This window comes from Ursus americanus, chromosome 4 (genome assembly GCF_024610735.1).
Source record: "Ursus americanus isolate L20-20 chromosome 4, mUrsAme1.1.p, whole genome shotgun sequence".
NCBI classification, from domain to species: domain Eukaryota; kingdom Metazoa; phylum Chordata; class Mammalia; order Carnivora; family Ursidae; genus Ursus; species Ursus americanus.
This window is the reverse complement of record NC_142130.1, coordinates 34,847,351-34,867,549: the sequence shown is the minus strand read 5'-3', so window position 1 is coordinate 34,867,549 and position 20,199 is coordinate 34,847,351. Positions and strand designations below refer to the sequence as shown.

The window sequence follows — 20,199 nt, the reverse complement described above, 5'->3', positions numbered from 1 at the left end:
ACAATTTTTGTGTCTGGCTTATTTCACCCAATTTTAGACTGTGAAATTCATCCATGTTTTGTGTATACTGGTAAATTGTTCATTCTTTTTCCTGTATACTATTCCACTATGTGAATATTCTAAAATTTATTCATCCTATTAACATTCTTATATATGTCTTTTGGTGAACACATGAATACATTTCTGTTGCATATACACCTAGGAGTGGAATTGCTGGGTTAACCCACTTCAATAACCACAAATTATATAATAATTAGTTCAGACATTTCTTCTGAACTCCAGACTTACACATTCAAATCTTTTTGACACCTCTGTTTGTAAGCATCTCAAACTTGTATCCAAAGCCATTTGCTCCTCTTTTTATGTTCCCTGAATCAGTAAATGGCTTCTTAATCCTTCTGGTTATTTAAGGAGTCATTCTTCATGCTCCTCTTTTCTTTACTCTTCCCAGAAAACCAATCCATTATTAAGTCCCCTGGATTCCACCTCTCATTTATACATGTCTTGAAATTATCCAACTCTCACTGTCTCTACTGCCATTACCCTAGTTCAAGCCACCATCATCTCTGGACTTGACTAATGTAACTGCCTCCAACCTGGCCTTTCAGCAACCCTTCCTTCCCTCTTCCAAACTATTTCCCACAAATAGCCTGAGTGAGCTTTTAAATATGTAAATCAGATCCTATTCAACATTCTCTATTAGCTGCCCATTAACCTTAGGATACCTTCCAAAATACAGTCTAAAATCTATTATGTGACCAATAAGAGCCTGCATGGTCTGGCCTCTGTCTCATCTCAGCCCAGGCTGGCTCCCTACATTTCAACCACACTGACTTCCTCTCAGTTCCTAGAACACACCAAGTCCTTTCATGCCCCCAGCAACCTAACACTTAATGTTCTCTTGGCTTGAAACATTCTTTTAGGCTCTTTCATATGCCTGGAACTTAAAAGGAACTTCTTCAAAGACATCTTCCCTGATAGTCCAGAATTAATCCATCATCATACCTACTAATTTTCCCTCTTGGTACTGATGACAATTTGTAATTATGTAATGATTTATGCTTTAACGTCTCCTGCTCCTATCGCGCTTTAGATTCCATCCAGTGTTATGTTCTTTCCTGTAACCCAATGCCTAACACCGTGCTTTGCACGTAGTACACAGTCATTAAGTGCTTATTTAACAATGCATGGCCCATGCAAAGGTTGGAAGGGGCCGCAGGGTCTGCATCTGGCATTTCTCTGCCAAGGTTAGGTGCTTCCTCTTGTGCGGTGATAGATGGGGCAAGCCCTTTTCCTGCTCACTCAGAGGGGGCTTCTCCCCCTGCTGCTTGGATAAGTGTTTGCTGTAGTGCCGCGTGAGAGACAAACTGCCTCCAGATACAGGCAGCAGGCAGGAGAGATTAGCTTTATTTGTGAGAGACAGCATTATCTGTCACTGTCACCAAAGGTCTTTGCAGCCTCCTGGCGCAGGTGCGTGAAGAGCTGCCAATCTTTCCTGGATGGGGGCGGGACTACATCGGGCCCCCAGGAGGGGGCGGATCAGCGTATCCTTCCCACAGAACCTGATTGGCCCGGGCGAGCCGAAGGGACGGGGGCGGAGCTTGATCCCGTCGGGCGCCAGCCACGTTGGACGCGGGGCTGCCCGGCAGAAAGGCCACTCCCTGGCCCCCACAGTGCACTGCGGGTCGCGTCACTCGAAGCGGCGGGTCCCGGCTCGGCAGGTACGGCTTGACCTCTCGCAGTTCTCGTTCCTCCCCTTTTAGGGTCGTTCGAACCCCTGGCAGGCGTTCCCTTCGCTTTCCCTGCGAGCCGCCGCGGCCCTCGCCCTCATGACTACAGACCTCCCCCTGGGCAGGAACCCAGCGCGTGCGGTGGGGGCGGGAGCCTGGTGGTTGGAGCCTCCGAGCTCTGGAGAGGTGGGATTGGGGGGGGGGGGGCTTCGTCCCCTTCGGCTTGAGGGGGGCTGTGGGTGCGCCCGAGCGGCGGTTGCCCCTCGGCTGACCTGTCTTGGGTATGGGGAAGCCCAAGCAGAGGGGTCCGGGGAAGGGACAGTCGCTGTGGGCCGCCAGCAGTGGGGGGCATTCCCTGGCGCCCAGTTGTTAGAAACACGGTAATCCACCTAGGCTACTTAGGTGGCCCAGAGAGCTTGACGCGGCATTTACTATTTTTCAAGGTAGGGTGGGATTTGAACTAGTGGCTTACTTTGCGTTCTGTGCGGATTTAATGGGCATTGAGCCCAGAGATTGCCCGCGTTCGCCAACAGAAACCTTTTAAGGCCCTATTAATGGCACTTTGGGAGCGATGCGACTTAAAGGAGGCTGGGCAATTGGCTCGACAGGTGGAAGAGGGCTCCGGAATAAGAGGCCGAGCTCCAGCTGACTTGAATCTCTCTGCCAGGGAAAACAGCTTTGGACTTTCCTCCGCCTTAGTTTCCTGGATCAACCGCTGGGGCGATTGGAGAGCTTGAGAACCAGTCCCTCCTATGCGTATACAGCCAAGGCAAAGTCCAGGGCTAGAGTGTCAGCCGCCAGACCCGAGATGTTGTGATCCCAGCTAACAGGTGGAACAACCATTTTTCTCAACTCTGAATTTGTTCACATACTGAGATTATAAGGAGTTAGGCAGTACTTGAAATAGTACCTATACTTTCCTTTATTGAAGGTAGTTCAGTATTTGAATCTGACATGTGACCATGCCCTAAACTAATGGGACATCTGGACGTTTCCTGTGTTGAGAACCATGGTATCAGTTCAGTGATTTTTTTTTTTTTGGTGTATGAACTGATTTTTAAAAATCTGTATATTGATGTTTAAAAGAAACACAGATCTTACCAAAGGGGTGTCTGTGACTTTCCATATACTTGAGTAGGAAGCTTGGAAATGTTGTGAGGCAGTGTCTCATTGGGTGGTTAGAGTTAGGCATGTATTTAAATCTGTCACTTACAAATTTAGCAATTGAATAAATTACTTTTCTGAACTTGAATTTCCTCAAAAGTAAAATAGAACTAATAATATCTCTCTCACAGGTTATCAGAAGGCTTAAATGAGGTAGTGTATAAAGTGCCTGGTAAATAGAGGGCAGTCAATTAATAATAATAATAATATTGTATTTTTGGTCTTCAAGGTGATGTTTATGTATCCCTATCAGGTAGATACTATTAGTATTTTTATTTTATTTATTTATTTATTTATTCGACAGAGATAGAGACAGCCAGCGAGAGAGGGAACACAGCAGAGGAGTAGGAGAGGAAGAAGCAGGCTCATAGCGGAGGAGCCTGATGTGGGGCTCGATCCCATAACGCCGGGATCCCGCCTTGAGCCGAAGGAAGACGCTTAACCGCTGTGCCACCCAGGCGCCCCTAGTATTTTTAAAATAATCCTATGAGAGACATACTATTAGTGACCACATCTTACAGGTGCTCAAGTTTATAGTTAACACATGGTGGAGCCAGTTTTTGAACCCAGGCATCTGTTCCAGAGTCCATCCTGTTAACTATTATACTGCCTCTTAAAGAAAATGTAAGGTGGTCTTTTATTATTTCAAAATTAGCTAGATAGCTTCTTTATCACTGGGTTTTTGCCCCTTGTTGGTTTCAGAAGACCGATGTAGCACAGCGACGTGGAGATACAAGAAACTTGGGTTTAAGCACCAGTTCTGCTGTAAATTTGCAGTGTGTCATTGAGAAAGGGACCTTCAATTTCCTCATCTGTAAAATGGAGGTTATACCTACCTCACTGTTTGTAAGCTGTGAGGTGCTGCATAACTGTTGGGGACTGACACATTCGTGCATGTGTTGGGGGCCTTGTTCCTAGTTGTGGGTAGATTATACCCACAACACCCACATGTGTAGGCCTGAGGTCTTACACATACTGTGTAGTACAAGCACCTGTAATAGGAGTGTTAAAGGCTGTTGGTAAGTGGGGGGCATAGGCGAAGCTGCAAAATAAATTCTGATTGTCTTTGGTATCCTTTCCCCTTTTCCTCTTCAAGCTGTTTTTCAGGTGTCTTTCTATTAACCTATGGCTGTGCAAAGTCCTTCCCTTTTCTCTCAATCTTGCTCCCACATCACAATTAATGTAGCTTTCTCCACCAGTAACCCCCGCTCCCAATTCCCACAGATCTCAGCTAGCATTTTCAATAAAATATGTACCAAGGTAGTGTTTCCCATGCAAGATAATTTTGAGTGGTAAGTAGATGAACATTTTAAAAAATAATTTTCCAAAAAATTTAACACACATACATTTAGATGAAACAACAACAAAAAAGTCTCTAATTAGGAGAAAAACCTCTAACATCTCAAAACTGATTTCACAGATATTGCTAAGGATAGGGCAAAAAAATAAGTCAATTGAAAGACCTACATTAGGTGAATAATAGTACAGGTGAGATGTAGATACGGTAAGACTTCTAAAAATGGGGGAATCTGGGTGACTTAGTCGGGTTAAGCAGCTGACTCTTGATTTTGGCTCAGCTCATGATCTCAGGGTCATGAGATTGAGCCTTGCATCAGGTTCTTATCTCAGCATGGAGTCTGCTTGAGATTCTCTCTCTCCCTCTCCCCTTGCTTCTCTCTCTCTCAAATAAATAAAAAAGAATTCTGAAAATGGTACTTGGATGATTTAAGTTTGGGAAATAATTGAAATAAGATATGAGTGGTTAACCCGATATGAAATGTTTTTATCTTTTATGAAAACGTCTTGCTGTAAAGTAAATATAAAATGGACTTATATGTTGGTTTTGTTAATTACTGCCATTACCTCACAAGGTTCTGAAGCAGAGGTCAGCATTCTGTTATCCTGGGACTAAACAGTTGCTAACCATTGGCGTAGTGGTAGTTTATTTTCCTCAGTCTTCACATAAATGTTTTCCCAGACTTACCCAGATTCTAATTTGGGCTTTTTCATTTAGCAGTTGCTGTTGAGGAAAGAATATACAGGTCAGTACTCAGATTCCCTGTGAGTTTTCTGCTGTCTAAAGACATATGTATTTTTTTCAGTGTAAAAGGTGAGGAAAAATGGATCATGGCCTAAAAATATATCTGTGGCCCTGATAAAACTACTGTTGCTCATGAATCTTCCCATGCAAATGTTAACCTCTTGATTTCCTCAGTTTCCATCAATTCTTCCTTGGTTTTCTCAACCACCACTGGACCTACACTCTAAGGGTATTCTAACGGTAGCTTGGCGTTTATGTGAACATTCTACTAGCATAGTCCAGATGAGATTGGAGTGGGTTTTTTTTTGTTTTGTTTTGTTTTGTTTGTTTTTTTTAAGGAACTGCTTTAAGAATCCAGGGTGGAAACAGAAAAGAGGGGAGGTAGTAGTTGATAGAGGAGAGATTGCTTATCCTAAAGTGATTGAAGTCCATCTACAAATTAGGCCTGACATTGTTCATGGGTAGCCATGACAGTTTCTTTTGCTAGCTCACTGGTTTGGATGTTAGGTCCAATGACTCTGAGAGGAAGAAATTTAACTTTTTCTCCTCAGAGGAATTTTATCTACTAGTAGAAGCGATTTTCTGACAACCTTTTAAGAATCTTGACAGGGACTATCAGTGCTGTGTTGTGCTTTTGGTTACAAGCCTAAGTGTATTAGAAATATCTGAAATGCAAGTTTATCTAACTATAGTTTTCCAGTTAAGTGGTGGGTGACACAACTTGTATTTGCTCTTTTCATCTGAATTTCTTAATTCTGGATTGATGGTTCTTGAGGGTAGGAACTGTGTATTCCCAATGTCTCCCATAGTGCCTGGTGTACAGTACCTACTCAATAAATGTTTGTTAAATGAATGGAACTTACAGGTTGGTATTTGTTTCTTAGTATATGTTTTAGGAAGTATGAATCATGTATTTAGATTTTTTAATTCTTTTTTTTTTTAAAGATTTTATTTATTTATTTGACACAGAGAGAGAGAGCCAGCAAGAGAGGAAACACAAGAAGGGGGAGTGGGAGGGGAAGAAGCAGGCTCCCAGCAGAGGAGCCTGATGTGGGGCTCGATCCCAGAACGTCGGGATCACGACCTGAGCCGAAGGCAGACGCTTAACGACTGAGCCAGGCGCCCCAGGTTTTTTTAATTCATAAAAAAGAAAAGAGTAACTGAAGATTACATGAAAATTGGCGCTCTATAATAAAGATTATTCCTAATATTTCTGTTGCAATCCTAGAAAGATAAAGCATAAAAGAATGCAGTTTACTTTTAAATACTAAGAATGTGGGTGTTTGGAAACTGTAAGTCATAACCCTGCCCTCATGTTAATTCCCAGAGTAGTCATTGTGTTGCAGTAAACTTCAAGAAGAAAAAATTTTATATTTAAGTAATAAATGCCTAAGGGTACAAAGTAAGACATTTTCCTGCTTTCTTATACTTGGGCTAAATCTCATAATTATGGTTTAATAATTAAATAAAACATAGTAACATTTTTAAAAAAGGTTTTGTAGTTTAGATATTATCCCTTGAAGAATCCCGGCTTTCTCTTGCTACTGCTTTTGGAAGAGAAAAGAAACTGATTGAATACGGGGAAAAAAATGACTTGAATATGTCATGTTGTACTTTCATTAGAAGATCCCATTATGGTAAAGGCTGATTTAATTCCTGTTGGGTTTTTTCTTTTTAAATGAATGGAGGTGAAAAATAGTAATGACATATTAATACCTAGCTATTCCTTTAATTATCTCATAAAAAGAGGTAAAGGGGGAGTAAATTTAATGCATTAACTTTGTTATTTGGGTTAATTTTTCATGTCAGTCAGTTATCATCATGAGTAGACGGATTGCAACTTTACACAGCTATGAAAATGAGGAACTATAGTACTAATTTCCAAAGTTGGTACCAGTTGGTTTTCTTTGGCATTTTTTGATACATAATAAACTCAGTTTTTCATTTTTGTAATGAGATAATATTGAGCTTTCTGAACAGGACAGGTGAAGATTTAGTCTCCGAGATATGACATCTTGAAAAAAGCCTATGAAATTGTCTTCAGAGTTTTCAACTTTCACCATTTCCCCTATTGCTAGTGAAACAGTATTTAGTGGCATTGTTCTCTGAAAGCCTGGCAAGAAAGAGTTATCACTTAATTTCAGACTGTGAACATGTTTTAATTTAGTGTTTTTCAAAGTATGATCCATAGACACTAAGCGTAGTAATTCCCTGGGACTTTGTTAAAAATGGAGGAGTCTCAAGCTCTACCTCATAGTTCGTGGATCAGAATTTTGGGGCAGGGGAGGTTCAGAAATCTGCATTTCTAACCGAACTTCAATGGTTTCTATACAAGCGAAAATTTGAGCAACATTGTATAGTTTTTAGCAAAGTTTCTGTTTACCTGATTTCTTTCACACCCAGCCTATGAAGTCCTTCTATCTATTTTTGTGAAGCTTGATCAGAATATAATAAAAGAAGCCATTATGATTTATTTTCTGGTAAAGAAATTGAGAACAATATTAAAACCAGTGTTCCTCCTTTAGCTTTAAGACTTATTATAAATAATTTTTTTGTTGTTTAAAAATACATTTATTTATTTTAGGGAGAAAGGAGTATGCATCTGTGGGGGAGGGGCAGAGGGGGGAGCCTGACACAGGGCTCAGTCTTAAGACCCTGAGATCATGACCTGAGCCAAAATCAAGAGTTGGATGCTCAACTGACTGAGCCACAAAGTCACCCCAATAAATTTTTTTTCTGATTATAAAAGTAATCTATACCCACTGTGGAATATTATGAAAATTTAGGAAATTATAATATAACAATCACCTATAATATTATTTTCTGGAGATAAGCATTATTATAATTTTGGCATGTTTCCTTCTGATATCTATTTCTCCTTTTATTCCTCCCTTCTTCTCTTTGTCTTTATAGAAAATAACATTTGCAGTTTTTATCCTGCTTTTTTTCTGATTTATATGTAAGCATTTTACTACATTATTGAATTCTTTTTCATAAACATAACTCTTCTTCATTATATTTCATCATAGGGGTGTACTATAATTTAACCATTCTCCTATTGTTGGATGTTTAGATTGTTTTTGGTTATTTTTGTGAAAGAATGCCTTTCTACTGAAAATTTTGTCTGAATCTGATTACTTCCCTTAGGGTAGGGTTATATATTTATATTGCTCTTGTGGTCAAATGGTATCAGTATTTTTAAACTCTGTTGCATATCGCCAAATTATTTTGAGAATAGTGTTTATTCCAGTATATTTCTGCAAATACTTATAAGAATGCCAGAAAGAAGCAAGTGTTGTTTTTTTTTAATTTATAAAAATATTTTATTTATTTATTTTAGAGAGGGAGGGCGTGTGTGCACTGGAGGAGAGGCAGAGGGGGAGGGAGAGGGACAAGCAGACTCCACCCTGAGTGCAGAGGCTGACATGGGGCTGGACCTCAGGACCCTGAGATCATGACCTAAGCTGAAATCAGGAGCAAGGTAACTCAACCGACTGAGCCACCCAGGTGCCCCAACAATTATTTTTTAAAAGCTAATTTGTTAAGGAAAGTGTAGTATGTGATTGTTTTAAGTAGTGAATCTTTGATTATTAGTGAGTTAAACATTTTTGCACTGTTTATCAGGTTTGGCTTTCATTTTTTATCTAACCCAAATTGTTCGTTTTGTTTTAGGTCTCTTCTGCTGGTTGAAATGTCTATGATTTTATCTGCATCAGTCATTCGTGTCAGAGATGGGCTGCCACTTTCTGCTTCTACTGACTATGAGCAAGGCACAGGCGTGCAGGAGTGCAGAAAGTATTTTAAAATGCTCTCGAAGAAACTTGCTCAGCTTCCTGATAGATGTACACTGAAAACTGGACATTATAACATTAAGTAAGACTTCAGTTTGCTCCATTAGAATTGTTTGCCTAGTGGTTGCCATTTGCATGAAATTTAAGTGGTTGCCGTAAAAAGTAGTGATTGGTTAGTTTAGGAAAGTGCTCAAGTCAAGAATCATGTGGTTCTGAACTTATACTAAACAGTAGTCATCATGTCATCACCCTTTTTGGAGTTTCTCTGTGTTTATATCTGGCTTTAGAAATTTTTATAGTTTTGCAGATCACAGGTGTTTTATAAGTTGGTCACTAGGTATTTATTGGTGTTCTTACATACCCAGGCAAACTGTCTTGGGAAATATAAAAATTGTACATGATACCTGCTCTCAAAGAACTTAAGTTTACATTCTCGTGAGAGAGGATAGCACATCTCTGTTTCCACTGGGCGATGGGATAGAGTGACTTTGTGATAGTTCAGGGCCTCTCTGAAAGGGTGATATTTGAGCAGACACCTAAAAGATGGGAAAAAAGGTGGTCACATGAAGGATGCTGTGGATGAAGAGCAAGGCAGGGTAACAGCCAGTGCAGAAGACCTTTGATACTGACCAAGGGATGGAAGGAAAACCAGAGATGCTGAAGCAATATGGATGATTATAGGGTGGCAGAAGGTGAGGTCAGAAAGATAAGAATGGGACAGGTTATGTAGAGCCTTCTAGGCTGTGATAAGGAGTTTGGATTGAGTCTAATGTAATAGGAAACCATTGGAGAATTTTAAGCTGAGAGTTATATAATGTGATTTTGGCTTTGAGTAGATCATCCTGGTTACTGTATGAAGAATGGGCTCTAAGGGAGAAAGAGTGGAAGTAGAGAGATCATTTAGGAGACTGAAAGAAATTCAGGTAGAGGTGATGCTTGTAACTTGAATCAGAGTGGGAATGATGAGAAGTGGTTGGATTTGGGCTGTGTTTTGGGAGTAACAAATCTTCCTACTGGATTGTAGTGGCATGTGAGGGAAAGCGAATAATCGAGTCACCTCTAGATTTTTGGCCTAGAGAATGTCCATAATTACTTGGCTAATGAGGTTGAAATAGTAAAATTGGAGGATGTGTGTTTCATTGATAAAAATCAAGAGTTCTCTTTGAACATGTTAAGTCTGAGATGCCCATTAGACATTCAGGAGGCACTGTTAGGTAGGCAGCTGGATGTGTGAGTCTGAAGTTTAGTGAAGAAGGACAAGTATTGAGATTTAGATTTGGGGGTCAGCTTATAGTTTATAATTAAAACTATGGGAATAGATAAGAACCCCTTGGAGAGCATGTGCACGAAACAGGACAATTACCTCTTGAGCAGTTTGACACAGATTTTGCATACAGAAGGATATCAGATAAAGACAAAGTTCACAAGGGATATAATTAGGAGAGGGCTTCATTATTGAGATGACAAGAGTCATGTCCTGAAGAATTAGTAAGATTTGGCTAAGATAGAGAAGAGGGCATTCCAGGTGTAGAGACGGGAGGCAGAATAAGAATGACTTGGCCTTGGAGGTGTAGTCACCTGTTTGGCCTGGTGTAGTGAATGGTGATTTATGGATAGTTACAGGAAGTGTGAGGTAATTAGTGTGGGGCCGGATCCTGGATTTCCCTGCAAGTTCAGACCAAGGGATGTCACTTTGATGTAATAGGTTATAGGAAGCTGTTACTGCAGGTTTGAGGGAAGTGACTTGCTAAAAAACAATGCTGAGGCAGTGATATATAAGGTGAAATGGGAAGTCTGAGAGAGATTAACTTATAATTAGGGCCTGACCTAGTAGGATGTAAGTGCAAATGAAAAAGGAAATGCCAGTCACAAAGACACTTCAAAAGAAATGGTTAAGCCTGATAAGATGGAATGCCAGAGATGACCGAAGCCTTGGAATTGGACAGAATGAGCTCTTTGGGAATGGTTGCTTATGGGGGTGAGGAAGAAGAGAAAGATAACTAAGCACGATTTTTGAATATTTTACTTGAGGTTGTGATTAGGCAGCCCAGTTGTGATAGGATAGAGATTTTGGAATCATTCACATAGAAGTTGAAACTGTGAGAGTAGAAATGCCCACTGAGTTTCTGAGAGGCCCAGAATAGAACCTTAGAGAATGTCCATAATTTCTTAGATCAACTAGGTAATGGTAAGATAACGAGCTTTTATCCTAAACTGAGTTTTTAAAGGGTTTAACTGGAAAATGTAGTGGTGATGATGGTTAAAATATATCTAAAATTATGTCTAACTTATTTCTGTTTTATGGAGAAAAACTTGCAACATTTTAGTAGGCTCTGTTAGTACCCTTGGTCATTATTCTGAGTTTCAGTTGATATTGTGTAATGCTGTAGACCTGTGTCAACATTATAGAAGATTGTTTGAATATATATTAATTCTGACAGATATTCGGGACTGGAAAGAACAATTTTTTTGCAAATATTTTTCTTCCTCTCTCTTACTCTCTTAAGAGTATCATATGGTAAATTTTTAACACCCCTCCAGTTCTGCTTAATTGTTTTGAATTCTAGATTATGTATTATTTCTTTGTACCCCGTCTTATTCCACAAAGATTATGAGGCACTTTACAAAAAAAAAAATTTCAAGAGCACGGGAAAGAGAATCCATGAAAGTAGAGATAAAGATAGGAGAATAATAAACTGAAGTAACATTTCCTTTTGGAGATGCAAACTACGTAGTCTGTTCATTTGTTGGAAAAGGGCTGGAAATATTGCTTTGAACTTCCTTGTGGCCAAAACAAAGTAGGGTAATGAATCATTTACAGGATTCAGTGTCCATTGGATAAAAACATTGCTCTTCATGTTCCTGAGACCTGATGTACGTAAAAAGGGACAGCATTTGGATAGCATTCTTCCAGCAGCCATAACAATGAGCTTTTTATGATTTTTCTTATAATATTCCTTAGTGTAAGCAAATGACATGATACAAAAAGCAATTGTATGAGACAGTTTAGGAGTGAGATGAATCAGCAGTGGTCTAATCTGGCCTGATCTAAGATTACAATTTAGAAATGTCTAAAGGAATAAATAGATTACATGGCCTTCAGAACCACACATAGGAAAGCCTCTGTGCATGTTATTTTTGTAACTAAGTTTTTAAAAAGGATTGAACAATAGAGAAGTTTTAGTTCTAGTTCCTGACGAGAACCTGGACTTTATATGTTTTCTATCATTGATTAGAGGACTTGTTGTTTCCTAGTTTATTGAGATTTTCATGCTGTATGACAACACATTTAGACTGAATTATAAAGTCACTTTAAATTGGGAGTTATATGTTACCTGAGTTATTTAAAGTTCTCTTGTGACACCTCTTTTTCTAACTACCCGTGAGCTTGTCAGATAAAACTCACAGATCTGCAGTCGTAGCATCATAGCACAGTCCGAAACTGGCACCAGGCTGCCCGTCTGCCTTGTCAAGCCTGGCTTAGAGCCTGCTTCTTTTGAATCACCTTCTTCCTTGCTACTACTATTTCATTCTCTTATGACTCACTCCTTACACAGATTGCCTGTACAACTTGTTTTATTGTTTTATCATTTATATTTTTCTTATTTTAAATTTATTTTTAAATTTTTATATCTTTTCTCTATATAGTTAGCTCACTGAGATGCTTGATCTGTTCTGGCTTCTAAATAATTCCGTATCTCTTAGCATTGTGGATTTCAAATTTCTGTAAAAATTGAGGTGCTCTTTGCAGAATACCACTGAGAATCAAAACAAAGTAGCTAGGTATATAATTAAATGCTAAATCAGATGGTACCTCACACTGGATTCTAGTTGAATAGGTAGAGGAAGACCACAGAGTTTGAGAAAAAAATTAGAATAACATTTTAAAATAAAGAAAATTCCGGGACACATGAGTGGCTCAGTTGGTTAAGTGCCCAGCTCTTGGTTCGGCTCAGGTCACGATCTCACGGGTGGTGGGATTGAGCCCCTCATCAGGCTCTGTGCTCACCAGGGAGTCTGCTTGAGATTCTCTCCCTCTGCCCTTCCCCCTGCTCCTGCACGCACACTCTCTCCCACTCTCTCTCTCAAATCTTTTAAAAAATATATTTAAAAATAGAAAAAAATAAAATTAGGGGGCGCCTGGGTGGCACAGCGGTTAAGCGTCTGCCTTCGGCTCAGGGCGTGATCCCGGAGTTCTGGGATCGAGCCCCACGTCAGGCTCTTCCTCTATGAGCCTGCTTCTTCCTCTCCCACTCCCCCTGCTTGTGTTCCCTCTCTTGCTGGCTGTCTCTTTCTGTCGAATAAATAAATAAAATCTTTTAAAAAAAAAAAAAAGAAAAAAATAAAATTAAGAAAATTCCTTTAATCCTCCCCAGCCCCAGTGTGTTGGAAAAATGATGAACTTCATCAGATTGTCGTGGCTGGCTACTTCAGTTTAGCTAATGGAGCCCATTCTGTGGAGCTTAGGCTGGCACAATGCCTTGCACCTGGGATACTAACTGCTGAATGAGGGATGGCTGTTTTGGGGGTATAGCAGTGTTCAGAGTGTCATGGAGTGAAGTCTTCATTTTCTCCAAAATACTTCAGTTTGGCCTGTAGATTAGTGGGTGGTTAGGGGGTGCATATTCTAGTTTTGTGATTTCTTCTCATATTACAGTTGAATCCTTGAACAACATGGTTTGAACCGCACGGGTCCATTTCTAAGATAATTCTTTTCAATAGATACAGTATAGTACTATAAATGTATTTTCTCTTCCTAATGATTTTTATTTATTTTATTTATTTATTTTTTAAAGATTTTATTTATTTATTCGACAGAGATAGAGACAGCCAGCGAGAGAGGGAACACAAGCAGGGGGAGTGGGAGAGGAAGAAGCAGGCTCATAGCGGAGGAGCCTGATGTGGGGCTCGATCCCAGAACTCTGGGATCACGCCCTGAGCCGAAGGCAGATGCTTAACCTCTGTGCCACCCAGGCGCCCCCCTAATGATTTTTAAAATAACATTTCCTTTTCTCTAGCTTACCTTATTGTATGAATACAGTATATAATATAGCATACAAAATAGGTGTTGATTGTGTTATTGGTAAGGCTTTCAGTCAACAGTAGGCTATTAGTAGTCACGTTTTGGGGGAGTCAAAGTTATGCTGATTTTTGACTATGCACCATATTGGCATCCCTGACCCCAGCATTGTTCAAGGGTCAACTGTACATAGTGATGGTACAGTTCTCTCTGGGTCAAACTTTAAGGAATTTATCTGTTTCATAAGTTGAAGGATACTTTCCTTAAACTGTCATAAATGTTTAATATATAAACCTAGTTAGAACTTAGGAAACAACGATGACGAAAGCAATAATTATGAACCATATGAAATTAAGTTGTGTCATATGAGATCTTAAAATTTTGAGATTGGTTTTGGGGGTTTGAAAATCATAGTGGTACATTTTGAGATCTCTTTAAACATTGAGATACTGATCTTATAAAAATACAAACCACTTTGGCAAGTCAGTCATACTCTATTGTGAATTTTAGCGCAAGAAATAAGATTTCTTAGTTCTTCCACTGTGAATTCTTTTGAAGTCTGATAAGGTCTATGAGCCTTATCCGTTCTCTCTACCTGAGTCTTTAATTTCTCCATCTTAGTCCACAAATGGCTACCTCCAGCCAGGAATGCTATTTTAGGCTTACCTACCTTTTGTTTTTAGTTTCTGACAGTGCTTTTCTTTCCCTCTTTGGTGCTGTTTTCTGATTACGGGAATAACAACTTCAACAATGACCCAGTTATTAAGTACCTGCAGTTGCCAGGCGCTTTTCTTATTGTTCAGTTTTGCAACAGTTCTGTGAATGGTTAATATATCGAGCTCTTTCCCTTTTTGAGGGCAGGAACAACTCACACCAGCTTAAGCAAAACAAGGGTATTGTGAAGGATAGGAGGGCTTCTGAATTGGCTGGAGACAGGGACTCAGATATTGTTGTCAGGAATCTTTCTCTCATTTCTCCACTTTCTGTCCTTTTGCAGATAGGTATTCTTCATGTATGGAAAACACTGTATGGGCAGCTAGCTGCAGGCATACTTCATTTCTGCTGAGCAGCCCCTTTCCTCCATGTTTCATAGAAAGGACTTTATTAGCCTTGCTGTGTCATGGCACATTTCTGGAATAGCATTGTCGTCAGAGGGCTGAGGTACTCTTAGTTGGATCCTGGATCACATGTCTACCCCTTGGGTGAGCAGCTTTACCAAAGTCATATAAAATAGATAGTAGGGCTGGAAATAATTCCCCAAAGGGAAGGAGAAATGAGATGTTGGGCAGATAGCCATTATGGTACTACCCCCCCCCCCCTTTTTAACAGATGAGGAAACTGAGACTTAGGGATGTGAAGAAACTTGTTCATAGTCACAAAGCTAATAAATGGTATATCTGAACCATAGTCTTTTGGCTTCAGCATTCACATTATTCTCTAGTAAAAGAAAGAGTTGCTTCCCTTTACCTTTAACCTCTCTCTCTACAGGGTATGTGTATAATTCTCCAAATTCTTTTTACTTTTTATGGAGAGAAAAATTAACCAGGGAAGAGAATTAAGTGAAAGTTATCCCCCTCTCCTTTTTTTTGGTTGAGAAATAATACTAGAGTATGGGTGAAGAGACAGCATTGTCTTGTTGGAGACTAGGTATTTGGTGGGGAGGGGGTATGGCAGGGACATGCAACCCTCCACTAGCTACCAAACCACTCGGGGGAAGAAGATAACCTATGTATCCTGCTTTACTGTTTTGTCTCATTATTAGGGTCATATTACTCTTCTACTTTTTGTAAAATCTACAGCTTTTCAGCACCACATACGTTAAACAGGCTCTTATGAACTCGTTTAGGAATCTCATTACTCTTAGTGTGGAAAAATGAGTTCTAGGTGCAGTAAAGTTTTGGGATACCACGTAGAGGTAAATGAAGGATTATCTATGATTGATTATCTAAGAAAGTCAAGAGATCTTCATTCTCTGTGATGCGAAGTGTTAGGGTTAGTGGGGAAGGGTGAATTACAAGATAGATTAACTGCAGAAAAGGAAATGAAGGATGTCATTGGCAAAGTTTGCTTGCTCTCTGTTTTATCCAAGGCTCAATGGTGTAATCACCTTTGCCCACTTAAAATTCTCTGATTCTCCTTGTGCTTACTGCTGTAAATTGCTATCAACTGGCACATTGCATATTAATAAATATTTTCTTATATAGTGAGGTTAAAATTAGTGGCTAAAATGGGTCTTTTATTTATGGGATAATGTATTCATAATTTAGCTCTTCACCAGTGGAGGATAATTGAAAGTTGGCCCCATAAGAGAGGAATAAGTGAGAAAATACGAAGTTCCTAGGAGAATGCTGCTCATGGTGGACACTAAGTGTTCTCTTTCTGATTCTTACCTCCCTAAGTCCCAATGATGGCAAAGTCTTGTCTTCACTTTATTTTCTATTAGACATATTTGGTGATAGTAAAGTCCATAAGATATACTCACTTTCATAATGTCAGGTTTATTTATTTATTTATTTTTAAAAGATTTTATTTATTTGAGAGAGAGCACGTGAGAGAGCACAGAGCACAAGCTGGGTGGAGGGAGCTGAGGGAGAGGGAGAAGCAGACTGCCGCTGAGCAGGGAGCCCAACTCGGGGCTCTATCCCAGGACCCTGAGATCATGACCTGAGCTGAAGGCAGACGCTTAACTGACTGAGCCACCCAGACATCCCTGTCAAGTTTATTTTTATATTTAAAAGTTTAAATGCTTTATTTTAGAGAATGGAATTCAGTGTGGAAGTTCTGTTTCAAAAAAAATATTTTTCCTGGGACACCTGGCTGGGTGTCTTTTTTTAAAAGATTTTATTTATTTATTTGACAGAGATAGAGACAGCCAGCAAGAGAGGGAACACAAGCAGGGGGAGTGGGAGAGGAAGAAGCAGGCTCAAAGTGGAGGAGCCTGACGTGGGGCTCGATCCCGTAACGCTGGGATCACGCCCTGAGCAGAAGGCAGACGCTTAACCGCTGTGCCACCCAGGCGCCCCGAGCATGCAACTCTTGATCTCAGATCTCGGGGCTCTGAGTTTGACACCCCATGTTGGGTGTAGAGATTACTTAAAAAATAAAATAAAATAAAATATAAATATATATATATATATAAATTTTTAAAAAATAATATTTTTCTTATACTTAGCAATTTTAACAGAGAAGGCCTGTCCTACCGGAGAACTTTTCTTTACTCATGAAAGCTAGCTGGGCAAATGAGGCTACAGAGGGTAGACAGATTTTCTGTGTGATGGTACAATTGTAGAATGTACCATTATATGTAATGCAAATGTTAATTATTACTATTTCAATTTATTAATAGTTTGCCATATACATTGTCATTCAGCATGCTACAAAAATGCAGTGTTGTTTCTTGTTTTGTATATTGTTGTTTTAAGTGCATTTCCAGCACTGTATTGCAGGTTGCCTGGCAGGCAGAGATTTTGTCTTTGAAACTAGAGCCTACAGAGTAGAATGCTAGACATATGCTAGGTGCTTTGTTATTTGCTGTGGGGAAGATCATTGCTTTCACTAATTATTTAGTTTGGTACAGCAGGCTACAATTGTCCTAATAATGTCAGTGTTTAATTGGTGATGTGTAAAATTTCTTTGACCGTTCATAAATAAAATCACATACCAGAAAATGCTTAATGTTTAAAACCACTTATTTTATTGGATCTTAGAGATCACTTGAGGTATGGCCTGCTTGGATACATGATAGAATTAGCTTTTTAATGACGCGATTGAAAGGGGTAAATACCCCTTATCTGGAGTTTGAACTTCTGTCAAACTTACCTGTTGAAGACATACTTCAGGGAAGGCCCTGAAGAAGTTCCTGGTGTGTGTGCTAGGGGAGGAACCAAAGATGTAATGAAGTTGGATAAATTCCTTGGCCCATTGGTACCAACACCAAGGAGTAGAAGGGAAATAAAAAGGAAGTAGAGCAAAGTAGGAAGAAAACAATGGTAATTTAAGAATTGTGCTCAAAGTGGAGAAAAGATGTATGAGGATTAGTAATGTCCGTGATAAAAAGACAGTAGACATATCTAACATATATGTATAGACATCTATAGGTGAGTAATTCTACATGGTATCTGAGAACATCTCTGTCTTTAAAGTAGAGGCATGTTGAAAACTCACTGACCTGAACCCTAAAGCCTTCTGGAAGAGGAGGTAAAGTTGTATTCTGTTCTGTAAAATTTAGTCAAGTATTTATTGAACTTCTGCTTTATGTAGATACTTTGTGTAGATACTGCTGGGCTGTACAATTATATGTACACAATATACTCAATAAATTAGTATATAAATAAGTGAATGAATGATATTATCTTTGTACTCATTTATTCACTAATTTATTGAGCACTTATTGTGTACTAACACCAAACATTCTAGTTGCTAAGAATGCAGTGATGAGTCCTATAGAAATTATCTCTGCACCTATGGAGCACAGATACTAGTGAAAGTCAATACAACAAATAAACATATAAATATGTAATTACAAATTGGGTTAGTTACATGAAAAATAACAGCTACTATGATATAACAACCATAGGAATGGGATCAATTTATTTTTATTTTATTTCTTTTAGAATTTATTTATTTTAGAGAGTGAGCAAGGGGGGAGGGGCAGTGGGAGAGAGAATCTCAAGCAGACTCCCCACTGATTGTGGAGCCCAGTGTGGGGCTTGATTCCACAACCCATGAGATGATGACCTGAGCCAAAATCATGAGTCTGATGCTCAATGGACTAAGCCATCCAGGTGTCCCAGGATGGGATCAATTTAGACTGTGTGCTCTGGGAGGAACTTTAAGTCCAAGAAGGATGAGTAGGATTAGGTAGGTCAGAATTGGAGCATGGTAGAGATGGGGACAGCTATAGAACCGGCACAATTTTTCCAGTAGTATACTCCACACCATTAATAATAGGTGATTAATTGGTGCCAACCCCATATTATTTGGCTGCATTGGATGGTCTTTTAAGAAAGAAATAGAAAGAAGGGAGGGAGGGAGGGATGCATGAACTCTTACTGAAGGATACATAAGAATTTAGTAATAACATGAGTTGGGGTGCCTGGCTGGCTTGGTGGAGTGTATGGCTCTTAATCTTGGGGTTGTAGGTTCAAGTTCCACGTTGGGTGTGGAGATAACTTAAAAAAAATCTTTTTTTTTTTTTTTTAAGATTTTATTTATTTGTTTGACACAGAGAGAGACAGCCAGTGAGAGAGGGAACACAAGCAGGGGGAGTGGGAGAGGAAGAAGCAGGCTCCCAGTGGAGGAGCCTGATGTGGGGCTCGATCCCAGAACACCGGGATCACGCCTTGAGCCGAAGGCAGACGCTTAACGACTGAGCCACCCAGGAGCCCCTACTTTAAAAAAAATCTTAAAAAAAATAACAACATGAGTTGCTTGAGGGACAGAGAATTGGGTATCTTTGGGTGGAGGTAGTGATAAGACACTTTACTGTATTTCATTTTTCATTGTTTTAAAATTTGAACCATGTGAATGTATTCTATATATTAAATTTAAAATAATTAATTTTTCTTCTACATTATTAGAGAAAAAAGAGGGGAGGGGGACTCCAGTTTGCATCCGGGTTTGTTCAGTAAAGATTGCTGTGATAGGTGAGCAGTGTCGTTCACGGGAGCGGGAGACGATAACCTTTATGCTCTGTTTGCTGCGCCCGATCCAGAGGAGCCACACTGACAGTTCTATTAAGAGAACGTTGAGATGAGTCACTAAGTAGGGGTCAATTGCGTCCCATTCTCTGCTTATTGTAGGGGGTGATACACTGTAGAAGTTTTTTTTTTTTTTTTTTTTTTTTTTTCAAGAGAACATAGCTAATTTGAACATTTTAGTGCTTAAAGTAGAAGTTTAAAAAATTTTTAACTTGTTATTTAGAAATAATTTCAAACTTAGAGAAAAATTGTATAAATAAGAATGATATACATAACAACTATTTCCAGATTCATCTTTTGTTAACATTTTACCCCATTTAGTATATTGTTTTTATCTGTCTACCTCTCTGTCCTGATTTATTTTTTCTGAATCATTTGAGAGAAACTTAAAATACCATGCCCCTTTATTCCTTGGTACTTTGAAGTGTATTTTCTAAGATTAAGGATATTCTCTTAACTATGGTACAGTTATCAGCTCTAAAATTATTGATATCCTACTTTAATCTACTGCCTGTTTTCCATTTTTGTCAGTTGCCCCAGGGATGTCCTTTATAGCATTTTCCCCCTTTCTGGCACAGGATCCAGACTAGGGTTTTAGGTATTGCATTTAGTTGTGTCTCTTTAGCTTCCTTTGGTCAGAAACATTTACACAGCCTTTATTTCTTTTTTACGACATGGAGATTTTGAAAGAATATAGCTCCCCCTTTTTAAAATAGAACGTTGATCGTTTCGATTTCTTTCATGATTAGATTCA

The 20,199-nt window shown here is 39.3% G+C and overlaps 1 protein-coding gene across 2 annotated transcripts in view; it reads left to right on the top strand.

The window, feature by feature from the left end:
- The first annotated feature begins 1,620 nt into the window (after positions 1-1,620).
- The window catches only part of SEC22A (SEC22 homolog A, vesicle trafficking protein), a 69,146-nt gene continuing 50,567 nt past the window's right edge, over positions 1,621-20,199 (top strand). Inside the window, exons 1-3 of one of the 2 annotated variants that reach the window (XM_045812688.2) lie at positions 1,658-1,721; positions 2,398-2,560; positions 8,608-8,808. In XM_045812688.2, coding sequence (XP_045668644.1) covers positions 8,627-8,808 — 182 coding nt within the window. In that variant the 5' untranslated portion in view covers positions 1,658-1,721; positions 2,398-2,560; positions 8,608-8,626. Of the gene's footprint in view, positions 1,722-2,397; positions 2,561-8,607; positions 8,809-20,199 lie in introns of both variants that reach the window. The other variant, XM_045812690.2, reaches the window with a different exon arrangement.